The sequence below is a fragment of the Branchiostoma floridae genome, chromosome 2 (assembly GCF_000003815.2).
Source record: "Branchiostoma floridae strain S238N-H82 chromosome 2, Bfl_VNyyK, whole genome shotgun sequence".
In the NCBI taxonomy this organism is placed as follows: domain Eukaryota; kingdom Metazoa; phylum Chordata; class Leptocardii; order Amphioxiformes; family Branchiostomatidae; genus Branchiostoma; species Branchiostoma floridae.
The window spans coordinates 1193151-1217851 of NC_049980.1; the positions used below are offsets into that span (position 1 = coordinate 1193151).

General features: G+C 40.5%; 2 protein-coding genes across 7 annotated transcripts in view; one reads left to right on the forward strand and one right to left on the reverse strand.

The window, feature by feature from the left end:
- LOC118410570 overlaps positions 1–5724 on the reverse strand; it is a 31539-nt gene extending 25815 nt beyond the window's left edge. The window contains exons 1-2 of the mRNA XM_035812342.1: positions 5542–5724; positions 5300–5495 (exon numbers count right to left, since the gene is read on the reverse strand). Of these exons, the coding sequence (XP_035668235.1) occupies positions 5300–5495; positions 5542–5562 (217 nt within the window). The 5' untranslated portion in view covers positions 5563–5724. The remainder of the gene's footprint in view (positions 1–5299; positions 5496–5541) is intronic.
- A 3613-nt stretch (positions 5725–9337) lies between these two features.
- LOC118403201 (receptor expression-enhancing protein 5-like) lies at positions 9338–24266 on the forward strand. 6 transcript variants are annotated; one of them, XM_035801777.1, is made up of 6 exons: positions 9338–9527; positions 11207–11300; positions 18378–18516; positions 19162–19318; positions 20643–20726; positions 21714–24266. In XM_035801777.1, exons 1-5 carry the CDS (start codon positions 9398–9400, stop codon positions 20705–20707), a joined length of 585 nt encoding a protein of 194 aa, XP_035657670.1. In that variant the 5' UTR covers positions 9338–9397; the 3' UTR covers positions 20708–20726; positions 21714–24266. The 6 variants fall into 6 exon arrangements, with proteins under 6 accessions (XP_035657670.1, XP_035657689.1, XP_035657680.1 ...); XM_035801796.1 differs by having other exon boundaries at positions 20643–20721; XM_035801787.1 differs by having other exon boundaries at positions 20643–20713.
- The last annotated feature ends 435 nt before the right edge of the window (positions 24267–24701 follow it).

Consider the following 24701-nt stretch of genomic DNA (forward strand, 5'->3'; position numbering starts at 1 on the left):
ACCTCGGGCCGGGGCATTAACCCTTTATTAATGATCACTGCAAGTAAAACCAAATCCGTTGTTTTGATTTAAGCGTAGGAGTCGATCAAAGTAAATCTTAACATAGAAATCGACCATGCTGTACTAAGAAGGGAGTTAATGAATGAATGAAAGACCTTTATTGTACACTCATGCCTCGACGGGCTACGCTCACTCGGTGGTTTATTCGGTGCACATGGTTATCGCACCTGACCAGGGATTATCTCACCATATACACCTCGGGCCGGGGCATTAACCCTTTATTAATGATCACTGCAAGTAAAACCAAATCCGTTGTTTTGATTTAAGCGTAGGAGTCGATCAAAGTAAATCTTAACATAGAAATCGACCATGCTGTACTAAGAAGGGAGTTAATGAATGAATGAAAGACCTTTATTGTACACTCATGCCTCGACGGGCTAGGTACAGATCACTGATAACAGACATAACTGATAACAGACATAACTAGAGTTCGGAGACCTCATACCTCCATGAAATATTCTGATTATGCAAATGACTTTCACATTAGCATAATTTATGCTTGCTTATGTACACCTTTAACTAACGTACACAGGTCACAGTGTTGACAGACCAATCATTTACTACACGAAATAAGAAAAATCAGGACACTTTCAAATCAATTATGCAAATTAAGGACTTATTTGCATAATTAGTATCTGCTTAACTTCCGCCTGCCACAAACTACATATGTAACATGTATTTGAGTGATATACTGGAAAACACTGTAAATATACATTTTCCTCATTAAGTATGCAAATGAAGTCCAAATTTGCATAATTTTGATTTCATTATGTACATCTCTGCTACATGTACCTGCATACCAAATATCATGGAAATTCATCATTCCTATGTTCCGTTATGCTTCTTGGAAGATTTTGACAAAAATGCTCCTGCAGTTCCAGAGCAAGCTGCTAGGGGGCCCAAACATACACCACTTCTTCCTTACATCAAAAGCTATCTGCCACCAAGAAATCAAGACCATAGCATGTCCAGATAAAAAGATACAAAAAATTGAAGTTCTGCTGCAGTACCAAGGTCACACACTAGGGGGCCCAAAATCGACCTTGACCTTCGTCTTCCCAACCCCTACCCACATACCAAATATCATCGTAGTCCATTGAGAGGTTCTCAAGTTATGATGTCCACAAATATGCGGACACACACACAGACAGACACACAGATACACAGACACACAGACACACCAAAAACTATACCTCCATTTTTTCATGGAGGTAACAAACATATGCAAAAACAACAATATAAAATTTAACTAGTTGAAGGTACTAAGCTAACAGGATGGTCGACATCTTCTCGCTTCTTTGTACAGGTGTAGATATAGGAACAGATACTGTTTAATATACAGGGTTTGTCTAGGCGCATCAAAAATAGAAATTTATCCGTTGCATTAAGATGTTCAAAATATGGATACTCTTTTCTGATATATTCATAAAGCACAATCCGTTCATTATGGTAGAGTTTACAGTGTAAAATAAAATGCTGTTCATCTTCTACCTGTTGTAGATCACAAAATTGACAGACTCTATGCTGCAGAGGAGTGCGGTTGTGCCTTCCAGTTTCGATATGTAACTTGTGGCAACTAATCCGGAGTTTAGTGACAGCCACTCTGTGTTGTATGTTTTTCACCATCAGATATTCTTCTTCTTTATAAATAGTCTTGAATAATCTATAGGTTCGTAATTTGTTACCAAAAGATTTGTCCCGGTTGTCGTTGTGTATTTCGGCTTTAAATGTTTGAATGTAAATATCATTTAATCGTTGGCTGATGGCGTTGGTTATAGGTAATAGGTTTGTTCCTAGAGATATCTGAGATCTCCATATGTAGGCAAAACCGCATTCCTCCAGTATCTTACGAACGCCGGACGCCCAGCACTTATTTCCATTAGCATCTAGCTGTAATTGACAAGATAGGGCGTCGGCTTGTAGACTGTCAGCTGGCACGTTTTGGCGGATTCTAAGAAAGTGTTTGATAGCGTTCAGGGAGGCTTCCAGTTGAATGGGGTACCTCCCTAATTCCGCTCTTGTGGCAAGGTTAGATGCTGATCTGGGGACATTTAGTGCTTGTTTGCAGAATTTAAGGTGAACAGATTCAATGTGACAAGAATAATGACATCCAGATATACATGTATGGGTATTCAGTATTGAATTTTTTATAATAAGACAGCAAGCATTTTGCAGTCTGTATATCTCTTTCAATTTCATGACAAAAGATACATTGTGATGTGTAAATTTATGAAGCTGGTCGGATTTTCATCTCCGTGCGCTTCAAGGAGTAGTGGTAGTTATATTTCAGCCATACCATAGGTATGGTGAAATATATTGTATTCGTAATGTTTCTTTCTTTCTTTCTTTCTCCTGTCAAATCTTCAAATCGAATCAACTCCGCCATTTTTTAACCGATTGACTTGAAATTTGGCACAAAGGTAGAATAAGCCAATACCCTCAGGTGTTTTTTTCATTTTTTTCATATCTGCCTTTAAAATGATTTTATTGAGGTTATTGTCAATTTTTATGTATATTTCGGGCTCCTGTACCCTGGTATTACAGCAGAATGACATGAAATTTGATACAGAGGTGCCTTGATCATATGCTCACCTAGATTCAATAACAGTTTTGGCATACGGTACAACAAAATGCTTAATTTTGCGATTTTTGGCCATTTTTTGACCAAAAAAGGACATTTTTGGCCCCTGTAGCCTCGTTTTATAACCAAATGATCTGAAATTTGGTATAAAAGTGCTCTTCAATTATGTGCACATAAATTCAATAAAAGTTTTCCCATACGGTACAACAAAATGCTTAATTTTGCGATTTTTTGACCAAAAAAGGACATTTTTGGCTCCTGTAGCCTCGTTTTACAACTAAATGATCTGAAATTTGGTATAAAAGTGCCCTTCAATTATGTGCACATAAATTCAATAAAAGTTTTCCCATACGGCACAACAAAATACTTAATTTTGCGATTTTTGGCCATTATTTGACCAAAAAAGGACATTTTTGGCTCCTGTAGCCTCGTTTTACAACCAAATGATCTGAAATTTGGTATAAAAGTGCCCTTCAATTATGTGCACATAAATTCAATAAAAGTTTTCCCATACGGTACAACAAATGCTTAATTTTGCGATTTTATGGCCATTTTTTGACAAAATTTTGACATTTTTGGCTCCTGTTCCCTCGATTTACAACCTAATGACCCGTAAATTGGTAAAGGGGTGCTCTAGATATTTATTCAAATGACCCATGTATATTTTTTGGCATGGACCACTTTAAAATGATATATTTGGGGTTTTTTTGGTCATTTTTGAATGGCCAAAGGGGTCAACGACCTCAAGGCCTATTGTTGCATGAGGGAGATGGCTGAAATATGCTGTATTTGCTCTCAAGCAAATGTCGGCCTTTCTAGTTACTCTTCCAGTGGTGCCAGAGGACGCCGTCGTGGTAACTTTCATGATCACCCAGACGGTACAGGCCGTTCAGGTTGGAGTGGAGGCATTCTCCGTACCACCAAGCACCTTTGTACTTCTGAGCACAGCTTCCATGGCCAGAGCCGGAGTATATGTCGTTGTCTTTGGTACTGAATGGTCTCCCGTCATTGTACTCCAAGCTATTGCCTGTGACAAAGACAAACATTGTGAAGTAATTTCTCAACATTCAGAAGAGATGCACGTGACTTGAATTAGCAGTTGCGAAAGTTTTCAGCTGAAATGAGCGGTCACCAGTGTGCACGTCTCTTGACCATTGATTTTTCTTGTCCGTTTCGTAAGGATTTGCAGATAAAGGCTCAGATGTTCTGGTTTCTATAAGCAATTGCTTGCATATGTTATTCCGATTTACGCTACCATACGATGTCCAAAGTAACCCTTATTCTTTGGGTACGTGGACATGGCAAATGAAATGGAAATACATGTACTTGATTTCGTAATTCTATCGCGTAAATAGAAAGGAGTTTGGAAAGATGAAACTGCGATATTACAGCATCCCGAAACGATCAGTTTCAACGGAGGGGCAGAACCCTTTAATGTATTGGCAGGAAGATCCCTTCTCCTACGTAGAGGGGACCTCAAAACACCTTTGCTTTCTCGAGCCGCTCCAGCGATTACTGCTCAACCTGCTTATAACCCTACAGGAGTTTGAGACGACTTTGACCACCTCTGCGTATGAGAATGAACGTTATCTCGTGAATTTATGACTGTACAACACAGTGCAATCTTACCTGCAGTACCGCTGTAAGTCCCTATGTGGAGTTTGTAGTTCTGGGATTCAGGCGAGATGGCAAACGTGCTGTAAGCCGCGTACGCCGTGTTCCCCTCCACATCCTCCATATCCACCCTGAGCTGGTAGACTTTCTGCACAGCCAGGTGGTACAAGTTGTCATTCCCCAGCCAGAACTCGCCGTTCAGGTTGGAAGGGAAGCCGGCCTTGTATTCCCTCCAATTCCGGTAGAAGTCCACTGTTCCGTCTTGTCGTTTTTGGAACAACTTTTCGAGGGCAAGAAAACAAATTAAGTTGAATAGCCAAAAATTGAATATCACAATATAAGACAAAAATCATTTGCAGAAATGTAGCCGTATATCATTGTGAATGGTCATACTGAAGCCCCAGGCATATACGTCGTACGATGTACCTGCGATGGCATACCTCGCAAACTTTCGCACGATGATCGCAGGTAAATCGTAGGTAAAATCAGCCATCGCCGAGCGTCGCGCTATGTTCCTGACTCCTCTCAAAAGTACGACGCACGGCGCTATTACCGCGCATGGAATCACCATCGCGGTAAATCGTGCAATGTATGTGACCGGGGCCTCACCGTCCAGCCGCCTCCGTCAGTATCCATGTCACAGAAGACCAGGAAGCCGCCCAGGTTGTCCCGTGGATAAACCATGTACACGCCGCTGGGCGTGGTCTAGTCATTGTCTAGGATGTCCTGACAGTCTTGGGGCTTGTCGGCTTCCGTGTCGTTTTTATTACCTAGTATGGGTGAATGGCATACTTGAAGTTCGTTCGCTACACAAGCCAGTAAATACAATTTCTAGTCTCCCCAAATACAAGCTGGAGCATACTGTTCAAGTACTTCCCACTCCGCTAACATTGCAATTGTATATACTTTTAGTACATGTTTGCTCTATATGTATGGTGCCATGAACTATGTCATATCCCAAGGATCTTGCGCATGCACAAATCGTAAGTAGAGTCAATCTAACTCTTCTTCGGTATCATTTATCAAGTCCAAAAAGGGACGTACCTTTGGAGGAATCTTCCCTTGTCTGTGAGAGTTCGATGATGGCGACTTTCAGCTGTTCTAGTTCTGATTTCAGCGCGTTGTCGTTCCCGTAAGTCACCACTGGGTTACAATTACACACACATTTCTCGTCTGACGGTGGTTTACAGACCGACTGACCAGAGCACAGAGACACAGACGTCACAAGGAACGTTACGAGAGCCAGCGGTTACTACGGAGGATGATACTCAGGCTAACGTTACGAGGCATGCAAAGGGCGACGGCATGGCGTTAAAATGCTTCCTTGCAGGCTGAAAAAACGTAGATATGCCCACAAGGAAATGAAAATTCACAACAAAGCGTCATTCTATACTGTTGTTTACGGCCCTCCGCGGGGTATGAATTTCACTCACTAATTGTGTACTCCACAATACGCGGTAGGAGCGACGTTACATTTGGACAATCAGAAGCAAAGAGAACAAGCGTTCGTAGAACTCAACCTTCGTGAAATGGGCGAGGGTGTGGTGGTTGGAGGGTGTTTTTTATAGACATCTCTGGGGCTAGCCTTACAGAAAATGATACGTTCGATTGGCAAAAATTCTCGGAATTCTACAACTTTTTTCGCGCCTATGTAACTGCATCATCCCTTGGAAGTGGAATAGTTCGCGTTGACAGATTGTCATGGTATTTGGAATGCAGATAGCTTTTGTCATGGGCCGTGAGCGAAAGAGTGAGTGAGATAGCTTTGGAGATGCCTTACATAATCAATTTTTATCATGCAAATCAGGGGCTAATTTGCATAAATAATGAGGAGAGTTTATATTTTGATAATAATAACTAGGTGTATTTTGCCAGCCAGTAGGTACCCAAATTATACGCCTACTTCATTTCATTATAGCAGATACTCAAAGATAAGACACATTAGTCAATTCCAAGTCACCATGAGGGTTTTAGGTGATATTTTTAATAAGTCTGAATTATGTTGAATAAAAGAATATCTAAGCCACAATAATTGATTTTCTAAAAAATGACTAAGAAAATATTCATCTATTTGAATTCATTTGAATAGTTTAGAAACATTTTGAAAGTAACTGTACAAAATGCTTTTTAGAATAATTGTGAAACCTCTGTGTGATTCTTTCACATTTAAACTTTGCCAAATGGTAAAATTAGTTTATTGCCCCCATAAAAGTAAGCCCTGTTGTTGCCTCTGTATATTTTTAGATTTCACTGCTGGGCACTGGTGAATCCTTTTAATCTCCAAGCAGATCCTACGGTGCCATAAGATAGTATCAAAGCTGGCCAAGGAGTGTAGCCGGCCAAGGGAGTCAAACGGGCATCTACGGGAAGTTTGATACTATACATTACGCACCGTGGATCTGGTTCGAGATTAGATCCTTTGTGGTGGGCCATTGTTGCATTGACACCCAACCATACTTTGCAAGGATGTGTGAATTTGCTATCTTCCCAGCCCACTGACCCATTTACAAAATGTTACAAAAAATGGTAGAAAATGGTAACTAATGGTAGAATGCTGTTATCATCATTTAGAAACCATTAGAAGTATCTAATTCCACACCATGAATATTTCCAAAGTTTTACAGGACCGGGGAAGTATAAAATTGAAATAATGTCAAAAGTACCAAATGTCTATTCTAGACATATAATTACAAAACTTTAAAATCAATTCTAAACAATGACAACAAACATCCGCACGATGACTTGGCATGATGATAGAAGATGACTTTCTAAAGCCAAACTTATTATTTAGTATAATTCTTATTAATTAACGGTGCACACACCAATTCTTCCGCGACAGGGGTCCGAGATCGATAGTGCGCGACAAAAATGTGACGAAAGAGTCTCGAGGGTCTGTGCTTGAATTCAAATTTCTCATAATCTGCTGCGAAATGGCATTTAATACTGGCATGGCTAAAAAGCATAAGAAGTGAAGTGTTTTTGGTGCAGATTGGTTTTGCGCCCGAGTTTCACTTCTTGTATTTCTACGCGTTGGAAGTGATTCGCCCGTTGACCCAGATTCACCGTCCATATGCGCTCTGTGAGCAGTGTTGCTATGGCTCGCGCGTCGGGTTATTGTAAAAATCACAGTGTTACGATTTTCTTTATTTTTTGCTTGATTACTCCTTGGTGTATTCTCTTTCCGACAATATCGGTCATTTTCATGACTAAAATATAGGTGATGGGTTTATTTCCACGTCAAAATTCCCTTTTTCTTCGCATATTTTTTTGTTGTGAAAAACATTGTCTCCCCAAAAATTACGAAAAGTAGAGACAGTGAAGAAACTGAAACCCGGCTGTTCGTAAAGCTGGAGTGATACCCTTCATTCCCATATACGGCGTTTCTGCTTTGGATTTATTTTCTTGAAGAGATGGCCTCTTGACTTGAGGGTCCGCAGTCTCGACTTGAGACCCGTATAAACTGGGGTGTGCACCGTGAAGGCCACGATGACGTCATAGCCCTGGCCAGGTGAACACCCGGTATGACCGCCTCAGCCGCTCAGAGGGCTCCAGGGACCGGATCTTTCGCACCAGGTCGATGCGGACGGGCGACGGGCATGTCTTGGTGCTAAAAGCCGGCGGCACTTTCTTGGTATATGAAAAATAGGAGCAAAAGAACGCCGCTCAATGTATTGCAATGGCGAGAGGTTCTTTTAAGAGCCCTTAAGAGCGGCGAGGCCATGTGCGCCCGCCATGTGTCCCCAGCCATGCACCTGGCCAAAGCGCTGGGGATAGGCAGCATAGTTTGGGGGATAGATGTTTCTTTCTGGCCATATGTTGCGATTATACCTTCCGTGGTTCTCAAGGCCACGATGACGTCATAGCCCTGGCCAGGTGAACACCCGGTATGAGCGCCTCAGGCGCCCAGAGGGGTCCAGGGACCGGATCTTTCGCACCAGGTCGATGCGGACGGGCGACGGGCATGTCTTGGTGCTAAAAGCCGGCGGCACTTCCTTGGTATATGAAAAATAGGAGCAAAAGAACGCCGCTCAATGTATTGCAATGGGGAGAGGTTCTTTTAACGGTGCACACCCCAGTTTATTTGGGGTCTCAAGTTGAGGCTGCGCACCCTCAAGTCAAGAGGCCGTCTCTTCAAGAAAATAAATCTAAAGCAGAAAAGCCGAATATGGGAATGAAGGGTATCACTCCAGCTTTACGAACAGCCGGGTTTCAGTTTCTTCAGTCTCTCTACTTTTCGTAATTTTTGGGAAGAAAAGTTTTTTTCACGAAAAAAAATATGCAAAAAAAAAGGGAATTTTGACGAGGAAATAAACCTATCACCTATATTTTAGTCATGAAAATGACCGATATTGTCGGAAAGAGAATACACCAAGGAGTAATCAAGCAAAAAATAAAGAAAATCGTAACACTGTGATTTTTACAATAACCTGACGCGCGAGGCATAGCAACATGGCTCACAGAGCGCATATGGACAGTGAATCTGGGTCAACGGGCGAATCACTTCCAACGCGTAGAAATACAAGAAGTGAAACTCGGGCCAAAAACCAATCTGCACCAAAAACACATCACTTCTTACGCTTTTTAGCCATGCCAGTATTAAATGCCATTTCGCAGCAGATAATGAGAAATTTGAATTCAAGCACAGACCCTCGAGACTCTTTCGTCACATTTTTGTCGCGCACTATCAGAAATGTTCGCGGTGGATTAATGTTCGCGGTTTTCGCGGCGACCACTTTACCGCGAAATTAAATCCACCGCGAAAAATTTTCTATTAAGTTATTAGACTGCAGTAGATGGTGTTACCGCGAAATTAAAGCCACCGCGAAAAGTCATTTTTTCCGCTACCGCGAAATTAAATCCCCGTGAACTTAAATGCATTTACAGTAACCAAGGAGGTTAAAGATCATCAAGCATATAGATTATACAGATGTAGAAGTCATTTGCATAATCAGAATATTTCATGGGGATATTAGGTCTCCAAACTATATGATTTGTATCATTTGTAAAAGACGCACATCACCTGTAATAAGGACATGATACGAAATTGTAACCGCTAGATGGCGTTTCCGTGTTATGAATAATGACGTCATACTTGCTTGTTGTGACGTCACGTCCGTCTCATCCCTCCTCCCAACATTCAAGATGGCGGCCGCAGAGGTGAAGTCTTACCGCGAGAAGCTGGAGAAATACCTGTACGAGAAGAACGCCTTCACGGATCTGCTGGCTAAAGCAGAAGCAAAGACCGGAGTGAAGAGAGTGTACATTGTTTACGGTAGGGAAGTCGCGGCGTTGTCGGTTTGGGCGTGTTAAGCAGGAAACAGGCTCGCCCCACTAGAGCTTTATGTTCTGCCCGGGCTGACCAAATTTTTCCATCGTCATGACTGGATTTCCAATGCTAGTTCAGCTGTCTAGAGACAGATAGAGTTGCCTTACTCGGACGTGAACGCTAGCAAAATGGTTTATGGTTAATGAAAGTCAATGATGTTGGCTCTTACGACAAATGAGATTTTTTGGGCGGTTCTTTGAAACGACATTCGTGATCATTAGGGCGTGACAAAATGTTTTATCAAGGTTTATTGTTTGCACGTAGGAGCCACTGTGCATTGTTATAGGTGTCTATCCTACCACCCGACGCGCAACAGGCTTACAGGCCTGCGTCTGTGTTCCTCATGAGTTTCTGCCCTATTCTTCATTGATGTTTCGTATTTCTTATTTTTCTCTCACATTTTTATGTACAGTAGGCCCCAGGGCCATATAATATGGCCCTGGGGCCTACATCATCATTTAAGTGCACTACTTAAAGTACACGTGTGTGGTAAGAGTTCCATGAGTCACAGGGGGAATGGGGCATATGGGAAAATTAGAATAGCAGATTGCACAAGGGAGGGTGTCAAAGAGGGTTATTGTTTAGAATAAAGACGTTATCATTAGCTGCAATATGAAAATATTGGGAAAATTTGGCTTAACGTTACATGTTTTTGAAAATTTGTTGAATGGTTCAGTGAACATAATTATTATTTTTTGGGGGGAAACACATAATGATGGCTGTATTTGTTGATAACATCCATAAGATTTACCTAACTTGGCCTAAGTTGGAAAGGATGATGATTGGTAAATGTTTTTTTTTTAAACATGAAAGGCTTTGATACTTGATCCATGATATTTATGTGGCCATGTTGATTTGATTATATGGATGACATCTTCGTCGACCATATAACTGTAAAATGAGCGCAAACATAACAAAAGTTGAAAATTTCGGAAAACGGATACTAATTTCATAGGTATTCAAATCAAACATTCAAAGACAGGGCTCGAAATACCACCTGCATATGCAGGTTAGTGCAGGTAAAATTGGAGCTGTGCAGGTATTTCTAGTGTCTACCTGCACCTAACCTGCACTGGTTTTTATACATAAATATCATATGATGTAGGTGTATCTGGATAGCTTTGTTGAATGTTGCGACCTACGAAGTACAAATAAATAACAGAATAAATAGCAATGGTTCCTGAACAATTTCAATATGATCCATACTTCCTAAATTCAGTGGTGTAGGTAAAATTTGTCTAGTGCAGGTAATCTTCAAGTTCAATGGTACCTGCACCAGTGCATGTATGCAGAAGAAAGTATTTCAAGCCCTGAAAGATGTAAAAGAATGAAAATCAAAAATCTAGTCTTTGGTATACCATACAGTACTAAAGTTTGGGGTTCCCAGACTAAGAGGATGTCATCCATGACATAAATTATAGTCAAATCAACATTGCCTAAGTTTGAACATGTGATTATTGACAGATTGTGAAATGTGCTGATGATTTTTTTTTTCCAGTCCTGCTGACCATCCTATGCCTGTACCTGGCGATTGGGTACGGAGCGGGGTTCCTGTGTAACCTGATAGGTTTTGTGTACCCGGCGTACGCCTCGTGAGTAACATCTCTGCCCTCCCTCCCCTACAGGACTCTTGGGGCTGTTCCTGTTGTATCTCGCTATCGGCTATGGCGCTTCTTTCCTCTGCGCTTTCACCGGGTTTGTTTACCCGGCGTATTGCTCGTAAGTATGCGGTGTTAAACAAGCATGTAGCCTTCGCTCCAGGTTTTGGGCAGATTTATCCTCTTTTTGCGGCGAAAAGGACTAGTTTAAGTCGCAAGTGTGTCCACTGGTCTTTTGCACGCGCTTTTGGTCTTTTCCTCAAATTGGATGTCACCCTAAAGATGGATTTTGGACCAATTAAAGAATGAATACACTATATTGGCAGGCATACACAAATTTGGGGCTTACCAGTCCAAGAAAATAACAAGAAGAAAGTAGAGTAGAATTTATAGTTATTAAAGTCAAACGTTTAGAGGCAGTTAGCTTTGTTTAAATGGAGATAGTATTTTACAATGCCAATTGAAGTCGGATACTCCATCAAACAGCTTCTTTTGGAGTGAAATGGACCGTTGTTTTGAGTATTGCAGACTTAGACGTTTTTACAGACAGTCCGTTACAGGTTGGGACCAGGACCTTATCCTCTGGACCTGAACCAGACCTATACCTGAATTTTCCTAACCCCTACTTTTGATAGATAATTCTCTACGTTGAACCAATTTTCTTCAGCTCAAGTCCCTTGAGGGATGACTAAAGATAGGTTTGACTACGTTGTTCTTTTCTAATGCTGCACATTGGACATTGATTGAACACCACTGCAGCAGTCAGAAAACAGCCTGTCATCAGCTGAAAAAGTGGTCAAAATTGAAACGCTGCCCAAAACCTGCTGTGGAGGTTAGCATTAACATTGTGGTGTGTCTTTGCTTTATGTAACTTTGTTAGGCCAAGGAAAATAATGATGTGTTTCCGGTTACCCGACTGACCCTTGCCTTTTTCTAATTGTTCACGACAAAGGGTATAAGTTTTCAACTTGACATCAAAATCAGTCTTCCTGCTTTACATATACATTTGTTGGATCACTTCGGCTGAAATTTTAAAAAATAAGATGAAAAATGAGAGAATCTCTTCAGACCGATCCTAATTTTTTCAGGACGGTATTGCAGAAATACAACATTGTTTTTGCTTGGCCTTACAATGTGCTGGTACACATGTACATGTAGCACTAACTGTGGTGAGGATTAAACCATTGTTCTTTGGTGGGGATTAAAACCATTGTTCTCTGGTGGGGATTAGAACCATCACTCCATGGTTTTGCTAACGAGTTTGTCTTCTGGGTGGGGTGGGACTGGAGCTCATGTTTCATGCTAATGGTGTGTGGTGTTGCTAGTTCAAGTTACATTAACAAGTACATGGATGTTGGCCACATAACACCACGCATATAACGGTCTTTAATGTTGTGTGTGTACACGTGTTCATGTGTGTCTGTGTGTGTGTCTGTGTGTCTTTGTGTGCATGTACATGTCTGTGTGTGTGTGTGTGCCCCATTTGTCCTGTGCTTTGGAATATTGTTCATGTCGTCAATTAGTACTAAATGCATACCCACCTACACCACACATTGAGTCGTAAAACACCAGGTGTTACTTTTAGTAGTAAATTGTACCAAAGACTACGAAATTTGATTGATCCAGTTCTTACTATATACTAAGTAATTACAGCAAAGGTATGTGTGGCATTGCACCAGATACAGCTACAGGGGTCGAAATCCCACCTGCATATGCAGGTTAGTGCAGGTAAAATTGGAGCTGTGCAGGTATTTCTGGTGTCTACCTGCACCTAACCTGTACTTGTCTGTGTACTGCGTTTTATACATAAATATCCCATGGTTATATGTATATAAAGTATAAAATAATGGTTCCTGAACAATTTCAGTATGATCCATACTTCCTAAATTCAGAGTGGTGCAGGTAAAATTTGTCTGGTGCAGGTAATTTTCAATGCCACCTGCACCAGTGCAGGTATGCAGAAAAAAGTATTTCGAGCCCTGATCTACAATCTGCATATGCAATTAGATTCTGTGCCATATTTTGATCCAGTCTACATGGCCCCAATCCAGCTTTGCACATGTACATTGTGCAAACATTGCAAAATCCAAGCAAGCCTTCAAGTGAAATGCCCCAGACTGGAACTAACCCACCAGACTAGTTCAGACAAACTGCTGGGGGTCAGCAGAATTTGTTCAGCCCAATTAGTGACCCATTGATTAGTGACTAATTCCTGTTGCTGCACACTGTAGCATTTTCCATGGGATGTACCATTTTACCAGAAAGAGCTTTACTGAAACAGTTTAATGTATAATGTCTACTGAAATAATTGTTCCCAGCCACCTATATACATATACATGTAACATGCATTGGCATAATACCGGTCATAAGCCTTATACCGGTCGATTAAAAATAGTGGAACTTAAAGAGATCTACACATGCAACAATAGTTATTTCTGAGGTATGCACACTTCAGACATCTACTAGTAGGTGTCCAATACATAATTTCCAAAGCGTCGATAACAATGCATTCGAAGACAACAAGGCCAAAAGTTTTCAGGTCATTTTCGAGGCAGGCGAGCTCGTCGTGGGACAAACACACTGTCACGTTCATCGCCAGATTTGTAGATAATAATCACATGTGCTCACGGCACAAGACGAGCATGATTCAACAGCAATCTTGAATTTCTTTTGGTGACCTACAACTCGTGTAAAAGTGTGAGGAACCGTTGCATTACCGGCTGAATGGGTCAAATTGAACGTACGTCGCCATTTTCCCGCCATTTTTAATGCTACGGCCAGCAGTAAAGTTTTACGTCATAGCGGTTGTGACGGACCAAAATTCAATGAAAATTCTTGTCATTATACGCCCATTTTCTCATGACTTTTTGTATGCTCATGCAGATTTTTGTTTTGTGCAACTACTAACAGGAAAGAAAGGAACAACAGAGGATGTATAAAGGTACATAGCGGCAGTTAATTGTGCCGTGTTTCGTTCGGCCGGTATAGTGCACCCCCTTCCAACCACGCGCCCGTTCTCCGTGCAATTCCGCGGTGTGTTCCAATTACGATATTATGTTTTTAGCAGGACCCGAGAGACAAAATAATTTACACAGAAGAAGTGGCAAAGGTAAGCTGTAACAGCAACATGTAACTGGAGAAAATGATGCGTTGATCATTTGCCAAATTAGCATTGCTTGAGAAATTGCAGTAAACCGACCGGTATTATGCCAATGGATGTTACAGATATAAAATTGCATGTGTATTGTATTTTGTAAAGACATTTCCAATGCAAGGTCCCCAGTACAATGCACTTCTGCATATCTAAACTGCACATAGTGTAAATGCTGAAATGTTTGCGGTGGTTTTGTGTACACATTTGTTTACGTGGTCACTTCATTACAAACATTTTTCCATTACACTTATAGTAAGTGACTACAGTATATGGTGCTACACGTACCACGAACTCGAGACCACCGTGAACGCTCCATTTTTCTGCTACAATGAACTTAAATCCTCACAAACTTATATGCATTTACAGTATCTAGGGGGGTGTTGCAGCACACGTTGTTTTTCAAAGTGGCAGATATATGAAAACAACTCAGTTTATGAATATTAATGAAGGTTACATGTATGTAGTATATCTACAAGTACATACAGATGGTAAAGGTAGTAATGAAGTGGACCTTGTATGCACAATATGTGACTTGAAACCAGTTAGAACCCAAGGACAGTGGTACTAGAACTAGGTCACATGCCCTTGTTGTGGGGTGGAGATCTAGAGCACCTGCTATTGCTAAGAGACAAGAAAATTCAGATGAATCTCAGAAAAAAATTGCCGGTTGAAAGCTACCAATTAGCTACTCTCCAAACAGAGGTATGGTTATGGCTTGTTGTAGATTTGTGTGTTATGTGGGTCTTTCTTTCTTTTCAGTTTTCTATAATGTCAGCTTTTTCTTTGTATACATTAAGTAGACGAAATAGAAAGCCCGCTAAAAACACATGTAAGAAGACGACGACCAAAACAAGCGGAAACCTAGCCTCTAGGAAGTACCAATCAACGTCCTATCTGGGACATTTAAATTCTGATGTACTGTATGCCCAAACAGGAGGATTGTGTCAACTTACTGTCAATTAGCTCCAGGCAAATACAAAGTGATAACATTTTAGACAGCCTTGTGCCCAACAATCTGGTCAATGTAAGAACACAACCCTGGAACATTCTGCAACATCAGAATCTTGTTAGTTATGTGTACATGTACATGTATGTGCATGCAGGAGTTTGTTCATTACAAGTGAAGGGTCAGGGTGGGAAGTTCCTGGCCCAGTTCTGTCTGTCACACAGCAGCAAACCTGGAGGTCGTTCACCCCAGTCTGTGGAACAAGTGCAGCTGTCTAGAAGATGATGACAGAAGGGTGTAAATGGGGTTCCTGAATTTCTGATTTAGTGAAAGGTTGATCGAGTTTTGGGCACTAGTTTGCCCTGAATAAGTGTTCCTAGCATACATTGTACATGTCTTGTGTTGTTTCTTTCAATTCCAAATTGTCAAACAGTTGTCTGCTTCAAAAAAAGAAGATTCATCCAGGACTTGGATATCGATAAAACCCCATAACTCCCTGAGATAACTCCACCATGGCATCTATCCAAGGTCATGTGTCAGACAGAATGTCTACATGTCAGCCCTACTGTGGTATAACGCCTTATATTTCTTGCTGTCTGAGGTGTATTTGTCATGACCTAATTTACACACTGAAACGTCATATTTTTTTGTGGTGAATCGTCTGGACTTCATATTGGAGATAGAAGTATCTTTGCTAAAAGCAAATTCATAGAAATAGGTGTTATACTACATAGCACCTAATTTTTTCATGATAAAAGATAATTTTGTAAATGCGCTCAACATAGAATGAATGACATGGGGTCATTTTCTGTACTAGGTTTATTATGAACGTGCCCATGTACATTACTCTCAATGCATTGAAGTAAACTTTGAATGAGACCTTTGAGGTCTCATTGATGTATTACTCCGAGTGGGTACCCTAAAATAGATCCGAGCCAAAAAATAAACGGCTGCATGGACACGTGTTTTTAGCGGTGAGAAATTCCCTTTTAGCCAGCGGAACTGCTCTCAAAAGTTAGATTGGTGAAAGCTTGTTTGTAACTGAAGAAATTAGCAAGTAAAGTTTTGCAGTCGCACGCTAGGTCGGAGGTACACAGTCCCGGGTTCTGAGTGGTGCGGTTGTACACTAACAGCGAAAAAGTGCCTTTTTTGGGGATTGACTAATGGTAGTTTGTAATTGCTATAAAAAAGAACCTATGTATAGTTCACGTTGGCAATTTTTTCCCACGATATAGCCTATAGGGTAAATTTGCTCAACATAGAATGAAAAATATGCTAAAATTTTACGTATCTTCATTATGAACGCGCCCATGTAAACCACGAATTATAACATAGAAGTCTATGGGAAGACAAAACTCATCAATGAGACCTTGATATAATAGTCATAGCAGGCTGCCAGACAACAGAATCTGACTCAGCCCCAGGGCCCACCTCTTGTGTAGGATTGAAGATACAATGTAAGTTGGGTGTGGTGTAACTGGTAGAGCGTTCGGCTCGGAATCTATAGGTCCTGAGTTCGATCCCCACCATGCCACCGACGTTGTGCCCTTGGGAAAGGCACTTTACACGACCTTCCTCATGTCACCCAGGTGTAAAAATGGGTGCCTGACTTCAGTCGGGGAGATAAAAGACTATCTTTACCTTCTGTCTGTACCGTGTATGTGGCACTGTTAATATAACTAAACTCAAGTGAAGTGCCACATTGTCCTCGTCTGTCACAAAGCAAATATAAGAAGAATGTGTAAGTTGTAAGATTGACATCTGATGTCATCGACATACTGACTGAATTTGTAAGATCCACCCAGCCATTGGAAACATCTCAGAATTTTTCCTTGCCATTTGCAAAATGGGTGCAAAGATCTGATTAAATGTAATCCAGATTTGCCAGTCTCCATTGACTAGAATAGAATATTTGCCTGACATAATATGTCATATATAATAGTAGGGTGAAAACTGGTATAACCTGTTGTAGAGCTCCATGACCTTTACCCTTTGCCAGTACTTCAGAAAGGTTGTAATGTGGCGTGAATAATCACCTGCATTAAATACGCCAGGTGTCCTTCTGAAAAAGGGACGATCCATCCATTTTCCTGGGGGATGATCCATCCATTTTTTATTTATGTACTTTTTTTCTAAACTCTTCTCTGGCCCAAACTTTGAACGACGTACGTTGTATACCTTTTTAGTATTTGACCTACCTTCCCGCAAGAAAATCCTTTTTTTTTTCAAGTGGAAAAAAAGCACTTTAAAGCATGTTTTAGATGTCAGATCCAAGACTCTTCCAGTTGCAGCTTGCTTGATGAACACTAAGAATGTGTGGATGTCAAGTGATTTGGAATGTGCTTTGGCCAGTAGAAGAACAATATCTACCCACATCTACATCTTAACATGTATCCATTAAAAAATCACACTCTGCGGAAAAATCTCACTGGTCTGATCAAGGACATACACTCACCCGATTGGTACTTTCGCTTGCCCTGGGGAATTTCCCCAATGGACTTGTCCGTCCCTGGTTTGAGTGAATGTTGTATGGTGCATATAAGCAGGAACTTCTCATGTATTCAATTTCATTAGACACATAAAATGTGAAAATAGCTGCAAGGACTTTTATGTTGTTGTATGTTTTGAATTAATGAATGAGTGAACTTTAGTGCATGACGTTTGTACATGGTACAATGTAAGGCAACGGTAATAGATCAATTTATACAATGACACTACATATTACTATAACTACATATAGTACAGGAATGTAAATGGGGAATTGACATAGTGCAATATACAGTGAAGTAAAACGATTAGGTCTGCCATTGTACAATATACATGTATATATTCTCTCTTTTTTAGAGCATTGCATAAACAATGTATATTGGCCTCAATACGTAGATATGTAGTTTAGACATGACATAAGTAGATTGAAAATACATTTTGTTTGTCTTTTCAAAAATGTACTAGGTTTAGGTTTACATGTTTTTATGACCAGGAAGAGTAGCTGTATGCAAATGTTGTTTGTCAGCTAAAAGCACCAATCAGGTGCCCAACTCCAAGTGTGTCTATCGCCTTCCTTGTGTTGATATATGGTGATTTTTCTTTATCCGCAGAGTGAAGGCCATCGAGAGTGAACGTAAGGAGGATGACACGCAGTGGCTGACCTACTGGGTGGTGTACAGCGTCTTCGGTCTGGCCGAGTTCTGGTTCGACATTCTGCTCTTCTGGATCCCCTTCTACTACCTGCTGAAGGTAGGACACCCCTAGTCTGGAAGTGGACTTGTCCACGACTGCAGTTTTAACGTAGTCATTGCCCTCAGGGCAACACCATTTGTGGGGGTGGAAAGGTTTTTGACTTGTTGTACATGTAGTAACTGAAATGGGTTTGGGTCCCCTTCTGCCTGCTGAAGGTAGGACACCCCTACTCTGCAAGTGGACTTGTCCACGACTACAGTTTTAATGTAGTCGTAGCCAGGGAGACAACACTATTTGTGGGGGTGAAAGGTACATGTAGGATCTTAAATAGGTTTGGGTCCCCTTCTGCCTGCTGAAGGTAGGACACCCCTACTGTACAAGTGGAGTGATCCAGGTCCAAACAAGCCTATGTTTGTAGAAACTTGCTAGAATTACTAGAAATGACTTTAAAATTTACTTGACTTTGCTTGTTATTTTCTTGGCCCGGTAGGCCTGCAAAAGCCTGTTGATGTAAATTTAGTGTGTTCAGTCCAAAATCCGGTCCACCGCTTTTTTCACGTCCATTTTTTTTACCAGTACATTGTACCCGTCCCCACGCATAATGACTGATGTACATGTAATTTCTAAAATAGCTCAGAGTCTACAACTGTTTATGTTTGTTGTTTGCAGTGCTGGTTTGTTGATTGTTGTTTGTATCTGCAGTGCCTGTTCTTGCTGTACTGCATGGCGCCCGGCTCGTACAACGGTTCGGAGATGATTTACCAGCGCATCATCCGCCCCTTCGTACTGCGTCACCAGGACAAGGTCGACCGCTTCATCGACCAGGCCGGCAAGAGGGCAAAGGAAGCGCTAGACACAGGTAAACAAACAAACAAACAAACAAACAAACTAGTGGGTACTTCTCTTTTTAACAGTAAATACTTGCTGGGACAGAAATTCTCCCCTTTTTTAACCATTCAGCTTTTTTAGCAGGAGATAGAAAGAAATGCCAAATATGTTACAAGAAAGGTATTTTGACTGACCATGGTTTTTCGACATGTTTTACTTTTTTCAGTGGTAATCAAAAATTACTGTTGGGGAAAAGGCATCATTTTTCTCATTGTATTTCTTCACATTAGGGTAATCTGATAAACCTGCTTTTTGCAATGAATTTCTATTCATATTGAAATATTTCTTATTGATGCATGTGGTAGCATGACATACATACATAGTGTAGTGCTTATTTTTTCAACTTCCTAACCGCTGCCAGTCACACCACTTTTTTCTTCTGCAAGGTTCTTTTCAAAAAAGGGAGAAAACAGTTTTTATTATACATCTACAGAATGTAGACTATCCAGCAATACTCAGTTCAGTCACTAGGACAGATACGTAAAGAAAGTAAAAAAACATGATGTCGGGCTTCTAACATGGTGTCAGTTACATCTGTGTAATGACTTTCCCAGTTACAAAATAACCAATGAATCACGTAGCAGAAACAAAATCCAAGAACCAAGGGAAAAAAATGGTGTGGCCTTGTCATCTTAGAAATGCCATCATTCTGTTCTTGTCTTGTCTTACTAGTGCTGTAAATGCATAAGTAGTTTGCAGTGATTTATGTTTGCAGTTTTTCATTTTTCGTGGTGACCTCAAGATTTTTTCTGTCTGCCTAAGCGCTACATGTGCATATGAAACATTGTGGAGTACTATGAAAACTGTTGACTGTTTTTGTTAGTCTGTTGTATCCTTGCAGAGTTGTAGGTAGTTTCCAAATGGCTGTCCATAAAGCTGCCTGTGTTGTTTACTAGAGCTGTTTCATATGTATATATGTGACTTTTGCAGCTGGGGTCAGAAAAAAAATTTGCCCATTCCGTCCTCTGTGAGCAAAATCTAACCCTCAAAATGCAGGAAATAGCATCTCAGAGGATATTGGCTTTAAAATTTTCCTTGGGAGCATGCCCCTGAACCCCCCTAGGAACGCTACGCCAAAGCCATTCAAAATCAAGGGGACGGAAAATTATTTCTGGCTGGCTAAAACCGTGGACTATAGCGCTAGCGTGAACTGAGAACCACCAAGGGCACTTTTCCTTCTTGCCGCGAAATAAAATCACAGCAAACTTAAAAATGAATTTACAGTATCTCTTGCTACTGCTGTTGATTTGCTTGTGTTGACTTCTATCTCTCTCTGCATGTTTTCTACGCCTCAGTTCTGGGTACAGCCCTGGCAAGCGCTAGTAACCCCCCTGCTGACGGCCTGAAGAAAGAGTCCTAAACCTCAGTTAGGGAGTTAGGTAGACACTCGTTTTGTAGGCCACACCAATAGCATTCCTTGGTTCTCATTTTTTTCATAAAGTTTTCAAAGATTAGAAAATTGACATTTTGAAAATAAAAAAGGATGGACTTATAGGTTTAGGTGCTATATGTCATTTTGAAAGGTACATTAAAATGATGATTTATATTTGTGCAAATTCCGAAGCCCCTTGCAGCATAGAACTGTAGTTAGCTTTTTTGTAGTCAATTTTTAGTTTTGAGAACCTTGGATGTTCATTTGGTGTGGCTGTAGTTTGTTTTAAACTTTTATCCATGGCCTGAAATTCATTTTTGAGCCATTGATAAGAAAACATTGAAATTTTGTTCTCTTTAAATGTTTCTGTCAATTTTGTTCCAAATTTCAGTTTGACAACTTTGTTATGCTTTCACTTTGCTTTGCCTGTTGCTAATGTTGAACTTGAAGCCTCTTCTTTTTGTAATCACCACCTTGTTTACAGACTTAACATCATCCCCCCATCTATTGTAATGGTCTGTCCTGCAATTTAGTATGGAAACAAGGGAACACATGTTGTTTTAGAAACAAGGGAAGCCTTGGAGAAGGAATACAGTCAAACCTGCCTATAATATGTATAGTGAATACTCAAGATATTTCGGACAAATGTTCAATCTCAAAAGTGTAGATGGTTGACCAATTTAGATAGGGTTCTTCCTGCAAATAATCTAAAAATGAACCACCAAAAATCAGTGCTGTTGTTTTGGCTGTCCATTGTAATGTATTGATGCAATTTAATAAGAATGGCCAAAAAAGAAACATGCCAAAAAATGGCCACAATGGCCAGCAAGTGGTCCTTACATAAAATTATATGTAATAGTGGTCTCTTGATTTTGAAGTAGTACAGGTTTGACTGTAACTCTTTTCAATGCCTTTGCTGGTCTGTCACTACATTTCTACGTGTAGTTTTTGTTTTCTTTCTTCTAAATCTAATGTACTTTTCCTTTTGTTCCAGCCGAGGGAGCTGCCGGACAGTTTGCAGCTGACGCAGTGTCAAAAAGCCTGAAGGGGGAGTAAAAATGCCAGGATGTCACGCAGTTCTGTCCCTTTGTAAAGAAGCCGTGTGTTACTATGGTTACGACCCTTGTCCCCTGCCACTGTACGTGTATGTTTGTGGCAAATTGGCGATATGCCTCTGCTCTATTAAGATTTGCAACATTTAAGTGTAGTACCAAAATGTTACATGGATGCCTGTATCAATGATGTATAAGACAGATGCAGTTGTTAAATGGCAAATGGTGTCTCGCATGTACAAGTGCTTTCTTTGTGAAGCCTCTATGAAGATCTGCTGCATAAATCCTTGCTGAAAATCTGCCTGTGTGTATTTGATACAAGTGCAGTCCCTGTGTCATTTTGTATGTAAGTGGCTGGGCCAAACCAACAAAATTCATTGTTTCTTCACCTTTGTAGAATGAAATACAGTAGTACAAAAGAACTTGAAATATGAAGGACTCATATTAGTGGATAGGTTCACCGGAGTCATCAACACACTACTAGTAAATTTCTGGCTCGCACAAGTATTAATAAACCACCAGTATTGACTCAGAAACAAGGAATTTTGTTGGGATGGCCTTGTTTCAGTACAATTGTGCATAAACATGTAACTAGGCTGTTTTATAAAAGGACATGATTGCGCTGCCTTTTTTTTTTGTCTATTGTGGTGAAATATGCAAGACTGTTGTGTCCCAGATGTTGAATAAATGTGGGAGAGTATTCCTGTTTCGTCAAGGTGATTTTCCTCTGGGCAACTTGTGCAATGTGAAAATGCTCTAGTTTAGATTGTCAGACTTTGCTAATCTGTGTACCATCTATCAAGGTTAGTTAACATCGATAACTAGAGTTAACTAACTAGGATAGTGCCCAGGTTAGACCCTTTGTCAAAAGCAATGCAAACCAACCTACAGTCTGGCTGTCCCTGGTTTCTTAAGCTTTGACCTGTACTTTTTCAACCAGAATCGTCAATAGCAACGGTGGAAATATGAATAGTCATGCAGCTATCAACCTGCTTGGACCAAATGTGCTTGCATAACTTGGGTTGGGTAGAAAAACAAATGGACTCAACGGAGCAAACAGGTCTAAGGTTAAGAAACCGAAGGACACAGTATTAATGTTAAATGGGCTTTATGTACACGTATATGTACCCTCTAGAATAATTTAACATTTAGGAATGTAGTACTTTTCTGCAGTTGCTGCAAGCTTCAGAAAACTTACATTTAAAGTCGTTATTCTGATCATTATAATATGAAGAACTTGGTAGACATCAGTTCATTTCTAACTGTTTCATCACAATCCATATCTAATCCATATTTTACTTTCACCACACTTTCACCATTTGTGAAGTAGCTTTAATTTAAAGTTAGCCTTCTTAGCAGGCTCTGTGAGTTGGGCTTTTTTTGGGGGTCTTATAGTATGTTTTTTTTATCTGATCGCATATCAGTTCAACTGCTCTTTGTGCAATAGAACCAATATGCCATCAGAAATAGGCATTATGTTATAAGCCAAAAAATCCCAACTCCTAGGGCCTGCTACAAATGCTGCTTTTAAGCCAGCATCTGGGGAATATGCTTGTTAAGGGCAGGTTTTTGTACATTTGCATACAAGAAAGTACCTAAGAAACATTTAGCACATGTAGCATAGCCTTTTCTAGATCTATAGAGGATAAGTACATTATATGTTCACTCCATCTACAGTACCATATTTGTTCCTAGTTTCTGTCTTATGTATTCTGTCAGAATCCTTGTCCTGCTACGCTGTTTTCAGTTCAGATCACTTCAGGGCAGCATCATGTGAAAGCTTGCCCACCTCCTCTTTTTACTATCTATGCATGTTGGTTTTGGAGTGCAGTTCTGTTGAATTGCACATATACTTTAGTAGTCTATTGGTAGACTTTAGAGAAACAGGGCACGTGCCAGTAGCTATATACATCATGGACATAGCTCTTTGCTGTGATTTCTCATGTATCGGAAAGCATACTTCCTTTTTTGCTGTGATTTCTCATATATAGGAAAGCATTCTTTGATATACATTGCTGATACTATTATGTGCATTTGTAGTTTGCGATGACTTTAAATAGACTGTGAAACCCCTTTAAAGGTATGCCTTGCGCACTTCCCTTTCTTCTTTGCTGACTTATACTGTAAAAGCACATTTTATAGGTCCTTGTTGACATTTATTCACAAGTTCAAAGGTGGGAGCTTAGGCAAAGCTATTGAAGAATACAGTAACTGGTAAAACAAGACAGAACTTCTGTGCTTAGGTATTCATGTAACAGCAAATATATCAACTCTAGTGCTAGTATAGTGGACTTTGACAATGCCTCAAGTCTCTCAACTCCAAAATCCTAGTACATGTATCTTCTTTCTTTAATTTTCTACCAGTATCTCAACTTGTGGTTTTCCATCTCTTCCCATTGCAGTTTTATGACGGATATGTCCGACTCAAGAAAAATTTGGTGTTAAAACTAGATGTAGTGTGGAAATTTGAAAATCAATAAAGTGGTTGTAGTGTACACTGTTGTTTCATTCTATTCTTGTCATTGATTTACTCCTGAATGTTGTGCATAAAGTATATGCAGAGGGGCCTGGTATAATCGCTTTTTCTTGTTGGGCCAGTCTGGAAAAATCAGTGGACCGATGAGAAACAATTAGATCATACCTACAGGCGTCCACACGTCTTGGGGCTTACCAATCCAGGAAAATAAAGAGCAGAGTTAATAGTTATTTCTACAGTCTAACATAAAAAGACAGTGTTGTTTACATGATTTGGCATCCTTCTGTCTCAGAAGACAATGGTAGGCAGACAGGGTGGGTTAGGCGCCCCGTCTGCCTGGCCTGCACGTGACTTTTTAAGGTAAAGGAGGGGTGTGCACTTCCTTCTCCACCCTCTCGTCTACAGGCGCACTAAGTCTCATGGGCAAGAACTGTGTGCAACGTACAAGATGACC

What these genes read in the sequence shown, in the direction of transcription:
- LOC118403201 (XM_035801777.1), top strand. Translation starts at nt 9,398, where the DNA reads ATGGCGGCCGCAGAGGTGAAGTCTTACCGCGAGAAGCTGGAGAAATAC. An exon ending in GAGAGTGTACATTGTTTACG is followed by an intron (nt 9,528 to 11,206) that starts GTAGGGAAGTCG and finishes CCTCCCCTACAG; the next exon opens with GACTCTTGGGGCTGTTCCTG. An exon ending in AAAGGAAGCGCTAGACACAG is followed by an intron (nt 19,319 to 20,642) that starts GTAAACAAACAA and finishes TCTACGCCTCAG; the next exon opens with TTCTGGGTACAGCCCTGGCA.